This window comes from Oncorhynchus keta, chromosome 2 (genome assembly GCF_023373465.1).
Source record: "Oncorhynchus keta strain PuntledgeMale-10-30-2019 chromosome 2, Oket_V2, whole genome shotgun sequence".
Classification (NCBI taxonomy): Eukaryota; Metazoa; Chordata; class Actinopteri; order Salmoniformes; family Salmonidae; genus Oncorhynchus; species Oncorhynchus keta.
The window spans coordinates 27,151,396-27,158,186 of record NC_068422.1 but is presented as its reverse complement, the minus strand read 5'-3'; the positions used below and the strand labels follow the sequence as shown (position 1 = coordinate 27,158,186).

The window sequence follows — 6,791 nt, the reverse complement described above, 5'->3', positions numbered from 1 at the left end:
CTACTACACAGAGCTCTCGTCCGGTTTGGGCAGCAGCTGTGTGTGCTTCCTCTTCTCTAGGATCCTGTTGAGTTCCTCAGTGAAGGAGTAGCAGAGAGGAGAACTGCTGTCTGCGTCACTCTGTCTTAACAACACATAGCTGTTACCGTGCATCCTCCGCAAGACGCTGGGTAACGTCGCTGATAGGCCGTTGGGGCTGGGGAAGTCTTGCAAGTCACACTCTGATTGGTTGAAGGCAGTGTGGGGTGTCTGAGGAGGCGGGGGGAGAGGAGGGGCAGGGGGTGGGGGGTCCTTGTTGGGGGACGACTGGCCCTCCCCAGGGACGATCTGGAGGAAGCCCCCTTCATGCGCGTCACCGTCCCCCGGTTGTTTGGAGACACCGTTACCATTACAGATCCCATTCCCATTACAGTGGCTGGAGATGGTCTTGAGCTCTAGGTGGGTGGAGCTACTGTGGCGTTTCTGATGCTGCTTCCTGTGTTTTTTCTTCCTGTTCGTGTGATTGGCAGAGGCAGCGGCGGCAGCGCGGAGAGAGTACTTCCCCCTGTGGCCGCCCCGAAGACAGAAGCCCACGTAGAGGAGAACCACTGTGAGAACCAGACACAGACCCCCTAGGATGGTGATCATGGACAGGTACATAGCCTCCATGCTCCTGGGGGAGAGCAGCTCCGAGGTGGGGGGGAGATGGGCCGGGGGAGGGGGCAGCAGGGGCCTCTCTGAGGAGGGGGGTGCGCTGGGTGGAGGAGGGGGGTCAAGGCTGGATGAGTCAGAGTCCCGGGGGGTATGGTAGGAGTAGTCTTCCTTGGTGGGGTCCATGGGCGGGGGAGGGGTTGGGGCATGTCTAAACGAACTGTCACAGAGTACGTAACCACGGCGACCCGGATGCCATTCTCAAGGGCATGGCAGGTGTACTCGCCGCTCTGCTCAGGTCGGGACTCAATGACCAGGAGGCCATCATTTCCCACTCTGAAGCCGGAGTCCAGGCCGTAGCCCTGCAGCTCTGACCCACCCAGGGTCCATACTGGGGTTGCCAGGTTGGAGCCGAGTTCACACTGGAGCAGCACGTCATCTCCCACCATCACAGACCGGCTCCGGTGCTGGACTAGCTCTGAATGAATGGCAACACACATACAACATGAGTATCCTCTCACAATAAGACTGATATACTGTTATGGATTTCAGAATAGACACTATAAGGCCCAAGACATTGTACTATGTGTTTGGGAGTTATATGCAACTTCTATACAACTTATCAGACTGCATATGACTCTAAAATCACTGGTGCATAAAGAATTCAATATGTTACATTTTCCCATTTAAAACAATTGCATCATAATCAGAAAAGCTTGAGGATCTCAAATGTATTGAGATGTATGTATGTATGTATGTATTTTCTAACTTATTAGTATGTAAAGTGCATCAATGTATAAGTCAGATTCTCTTCTGAAAGTTCTCTTCAGACCTATCAGAAATATGATTAGAGGTGCTATGGAAACGAGGGTGCTGCAGAGACAGCATGCATAACCAACTGTCAAATATTAACACAACTCTTAAATCCCTCAACTTTCCAGATAAAATACATCTACACGACAATACAACTAAGTATGGTCAGATAAGGCCTGTCTGTGTACCGTCTGCTGTGTCGCTGTCACATCCTCTGTTCCCATACAGGACGTCCTGACTCAGGTTAGACCTGAGAGGAGAGGAGGAGAGACTGTTAGCCTGTCATCAAGTGCACACACACACACACACACACACACACACACACACACACACACACACACACACACACACACACACACACACACACAACACACACACTATTCATGTCACGTTCACCAGCACAGTCAACAAACATTACGCCCAGTTCAGCATTACGCAACAGTTGTGAATGCATTGCAGAGATTGCAACACAGACAGAGATATACAGAAGATAAGATAAGTCAAATCAAACACACAGACAGACACAAGGGCACCAGCTAAAATGATATTACTCAACCCCGTCACCTGAAAGTGACGTGAGGACACACACACACCTGTCAGTCTGTGCTGTGATGTCCACACAGTCCTGTCCATCCCAGCCACAGTAAGGGTCCCGGGAGAAGACACAGTCGTAACAGGATGTGTACCTGCTACAGGTGGAGAGAGGCAGCTGGACCACACCAGAGGGAGAACCTACATACACACTCCTCTAGAGGGGAGAGAGAGAGAGAGAGCCTCTCTGTGTTATTGAAAATGGGCTAGAGCAAAAGCCAACAGCAGTGGATCTGGGTTAGCGGTCCTTCACAATAAACAAAACATACAAAACATAATACTAGCCGTGTGAGTGAAAATGTGCACCCGTGCGTGTGTGTACGTGTCTGCACATCCGTTTGTGAGTGTGTACCTGTGTGTGTGAGATGACCAGGCTATCCACAGGCTGAGGTTGGTCAAACAGCTGTAGCTCCTCTATGATGTGTAGATGGCCCTTGACCTCCACAGCCCTGTGCAGCCAGCCATCGTCTGAAACAGGAGACAGAGACAGGGTCACAACACACACACACACACATACAATGAGATGTACTGTACATGTGGTTTGAAGTCTGTTCCATTCCATTACTGGGATGATTGGTGATCGCAATAATTGACTGCCTAGTGACACACAAATGAATCACATGTACGCAAACACACAGCATAACACATGCACACCATAACCCTCCCCCTCTCTACACCCCCACCAACCTGTGCCCATGAACAGTACATGGTAGTTCTGCCCGTCCAGCCCCTCCACCCTGTGAGCCGCCAGCTGGGTGTAGTCTGTGGTCCTCCTGAACAACAGGGGGCGCTGCTCTGTAGACATGACTTGCTGGGACATCAGAGGGTGTCTCCTCACAAAGTTCAACACGTCGTCTGGCAAGGAGGTGGAGGAGTTGATACCTCTGGATCTCAACTGGTCTGTTATACACTATAGACGAGGGAAGAGGGGATGAGAAGGTTGGAGAGAGAGGGGGATGAGAGGAAGGAGTTGACACTTCTAGATCTCAACGGGTCGGTTATACACTGGAGCGAGGGGTTAAGAAAAATACATTCAGAGGAGAGAGATAGAGGAGAGAAAGAGGTAGAGTTGAGGCCTATGGCTCTCAAATGGTCTGGATGGATGGATGGATGGATGAATAAATTAATGGGGATAGATGCTGTAGGTGGATAGAAAGAGATGAGTGTAAGATATCGCCCTGGAATGGTAATCGAACTCATCAAACACGTGTGTTTGATACCATTCCATTTACAGCATTCCAGCCATTATAATGAGCCGCCCTCCCCTCAGCAGCCTCCTGTGACCTATTAGCCACTATGAGTTGAAAAGTCAGTGTGTGCAAGCTGCTTATCGCTCTCCACCTGACTAAGCAAACAACTTCTCTGACTTTGTCCTCTGTAAGATGTCATTGCCAACTCTGCTAAGAGGCTTTGACACTGCCAATACAGTTAAGACCCAGAACTGTTACTTCCTCTACCCCATTTCACAGCTAGACCCGGAGAGCGGAAATTAAGCTTTTCGGCATTGAAACGACACTACTGTGGATCACGACCCGTCTCATTAATGATGTCATTCCTTTGGAACCTATAATAAGTCATCATCATAACTGCGCAGAGTCTCGGCCCAGCAATAATCACCATAGAAAATGGCTTTCAACGACATAAGCTCCTTCCATTTGATCCTCATCCAAGAAGCTGCCACTTAGCTCTATGATCACTTTTTCCATCTTTCCTCTCTCTCCTTCCCAGTCCCTCCTCCTCAGTCTGTTTATCACTCTGTTTTTATAAACCCCTCTCTCCCCCTCACTCCTCAACCTTTCTCCCTCCCCACCCTTTACCGTCTCAATCTCTCCCTCTCCCCAGTTCTTCATGTGAGTATTTAGACTCAGTAGATTGGATGTTGGGATGCTGGGGAAAGAGGAGATAGATTAGGGGAAACTTTAGATCGGCAACTAAGAAGACCTGACTGGGCCTGTTATATAGAAGTATGCTTGGACAGCAAAAGACGAGGTGTGTGTGACACTCACTGATCCAGGTCGTGGGTCAGGGACCTTGCCAGTGTACTCGCTCCATTTGGCTCCAGAGTCCTGGTTCTCTATGTAGGGCCCATCAAAGACCCGCTGGAGCTCAGACAGAGAAAACTGGCACACTGCCGACGCCTTCACGTTCTTCCTATAGTACACACACACACACACACACACACACACACACACACATACACAAATGTTTGAAGTTTGCCGTAACATACGAAGACGTTGATATGATCAACAGTTACACTGCCCTAAACAGTTTGTAATATCCCACATAAAGAAATGGGGTTTGGGACTATTCCATCTATTCCACTGGTTTCATTAGGTTGGACAAGATAAATGAAGTCACTCAATTAAGAATTCCCAAAATATTGGAGAGAAAACTAACACTATTTGGACCAGGTCTGGTGAAGAGGTACAAGTGACTGTTCCAATCCAGGAGAGCTCAAAGCTAGGTTCCTAATACAAACAGTGCTATCTCCAGGGAGAACACGTCACAAACTGATACAGTATAAACATCTCTTTCTCCCAATGGATATGTGCAATGACCTGGGTCACACACACACACACACACACACACACACACACACACACACACACACACACACACACACACACACACACACACACACACACACACACACACACACACACACACACACACACACACACACACACACACACACCAGAAGTAAACCTTAGGTGTTACTACAGCGACAGCTAAAATAGATCAGAGATTGACATAGCGGAGATGAAAAGAGAGAGATAGAGAGAGTGAGAGAGCAGGGGGCATGGTGACAAAGAGAAATGTTCAAAGCTAATCAAGAGAAGCTCTACATCTCCTTTGACATGTAAAAAAGGGAGTGAGGTGAACAGAGAGAGGGAGAATGAGAAGAGTGTAGGCGTGAAGGATAAGAGAAGGTATGAGTGGGAGAGGAGAGAAGGAGAGGTAAACAAAAGAAGGAATGGGGCCCTTTAAGGGAATGGAAAAAAAAGACTGGGAGAGAGCATTGGTGACCAGAGCTGAGCTACTATATCACCTGATACTCAGACAGTCAGAGGACATTGTGGTCTCTCATACACACAGCCAACCCATCATTGACATTGCCAAGTGTAACCTGACCATAGAGGTCATAACTACAGTCTCTCTCTCATATATATCTCATATACATATCATATACATCTCATATACATCTAGTTCTACTACTACTCACCACTCGAGACCAAAGACGCCGTAGAACAGCGTGTCGTGAGGTGTGTCCCCCGACAGCGTGTACACACTCCTCAACACGTTGAAGTGGAAGTCATATTCCGGCAGGGAACACACCAGTCTGGCCTTCAGGAACGATGTCCACCTCTTCTGGAGGGTCAAAAGACCTCCTCGGTCTCCCTACGAGAGAGGGAGGAGGAGGGAGGGGGGAGGAGGAGGAGAGTAGAAGAGGAGGATGGAGGGAGAGGGGGAAGGGAGAGGAGAAGATGAGGGGGAGTGAGAAGAGGACAGGGGAGAAGAGGAGGATGAAAGAGAAAAAGAGGGAGCAGGAGGAGAAATAAGGTTAGCACTCAACATATGGACAACCTAAACTAAGTCCAGAGAACATGCCTTTCTTGGGCACAAAGGAGGGTCAAGGGAGGTTATCGTATCTGCAACGTTGTTTACTTTTTCAATCTACAGCTCCCCCGGAGCTAAGACACGAGACAGAGAGCATAGCCATGGGAGTGTGTGTGTGTGTGTGTGTGTTTGCATCTGTGTCTGCTTAGCAACAGCACAGCCCTGTGAAAGCCCATTAGCAACCCTGTTGAGAGGGGTGATACACACTAGACATCAAGTGCACTCTGCATTCAAGAGTGTTATCTGCTGCTGAGAAGCACACACACAGCTCAGAGAGTAAGCCAGAGGCAACGTATACATCAAAACACACTCTCTCCTTCTACTAAAGTCGAGGGCAAGCGGTTTTTCAGGAGCACAATGCTCAGAAGTGTTGACCAGGTGGTATCTAAGCTGATCAAATCAGATCATTTGACACCTGTCCTCAACAAATAATATCTCACTTTGACATTTTCTTCAGTGTCTAAAAGTCCTGGTACAGTAAGTCAGTGCCTAATGCCCACAGGGCCACCCTACCCTGCTCTTCCTTCATCTCTTTCTCCCTCCTCACCACTCTCTCCTGGCTTCACATGGTGTCTGCTCCTGGCTCTTCTCAACCTCCCTTCCAACCCACACCCTCCTCACCCCCTTACACCTCTCCTCACCTTACAGACTCGTCCAACCCGTGCCACTCTAATGTGGCTGTAGTATGGTGTCTGCTCCTGGCTCTTCTCAGTAAAGAAGTAATAGATTTTATCGTCATCTCCGGTGGTACTGCCCTCACTCTCCCTCACCAGGGCACTGCCCACAAAGTCAGCCTCTGGGGAACAAAGAAACACAGACAGCGTAATGAAACATGCCAACTCTTCACTTAGAAATTAATTAAAACTCTTCAAGCAAATAAAACCTATCCTTTTAAATAACAGGCAGAACAGAAGGTGCTGCTTGTCTTCTTTGAAGACCTGGTGACTTGAGCATGAAAATAAGCATTCAAATAGATCTTTGAGAAGGACCATAATGGCCAAAGAACCTGGAGGGCAGGAGGGATGGGGCTCATAGGTATTGGTCCTTTGAAAGGATTTGATCCAACCCCAGGGTACTCACCATCTAACCAGCATGTGTTCTTTGTAAGGATCTATTCTAGCCCCAGGGTACTCACCATG

The 6,791-nt window shown here is 48.6% G+C and overlaps 1 protein-coding gene across 2 annotated transcripts in view; it reads right to left on the bottom strand.

The window, feature by feature from the left end:
* Window positions 1–490: 490 nt before the first annotated feature.
* The window catches only part of LOC118398799 (semaphorin-4G-like), a 44,160-nt gene continuing 37,859 nt past the window's right edge, over window positions 491–6,791 (bottom strand). For both annotated transcript variants that reach the window (XM_052474664.1, XM_035794519.2), the window contains 9 exons: window positions 6,788–6,791; window positions 6,294–6,448; window positions 5,258–5,433; window positions 4,041–4,185; window positions 2,722–2,944; window positions 2,387–2,502; window positions 2,037–2,191; window positions 1,632–1,693; window positions 491–1,108 (listed from right to left, as the gene is read on the bottom strand). The exon at window positions 6,788–6,791 is cut by the window's right edge and continues 110 nt beyond it. In XM_052474664.1, coding sequence (XP_052330624.1) covers window positions 624–1,108; window positions 1,632–1,693; window positions 2,037–2,191; window positions 2,387–2,502; window positions 2,722–2,944; window positions 4,041–4,185; window positions 5,258–5,433; window positions 6,294–6,448; window positions 6,788–6,791 — 1,521 coding nt within the window. In that variant the 3' untranslated portion in view covers window positions 491–623. The remainder of the gene's footprint in view (window positions 1,109–1,631; window positions 1,694–2,036; window positions 2,192–2,386; window positions 2,503–2,721; window positions 2,945–4,040; window positions 4,186–5,257; window positions 5,434–6,293; window positions 6,449–6,787) is intronic.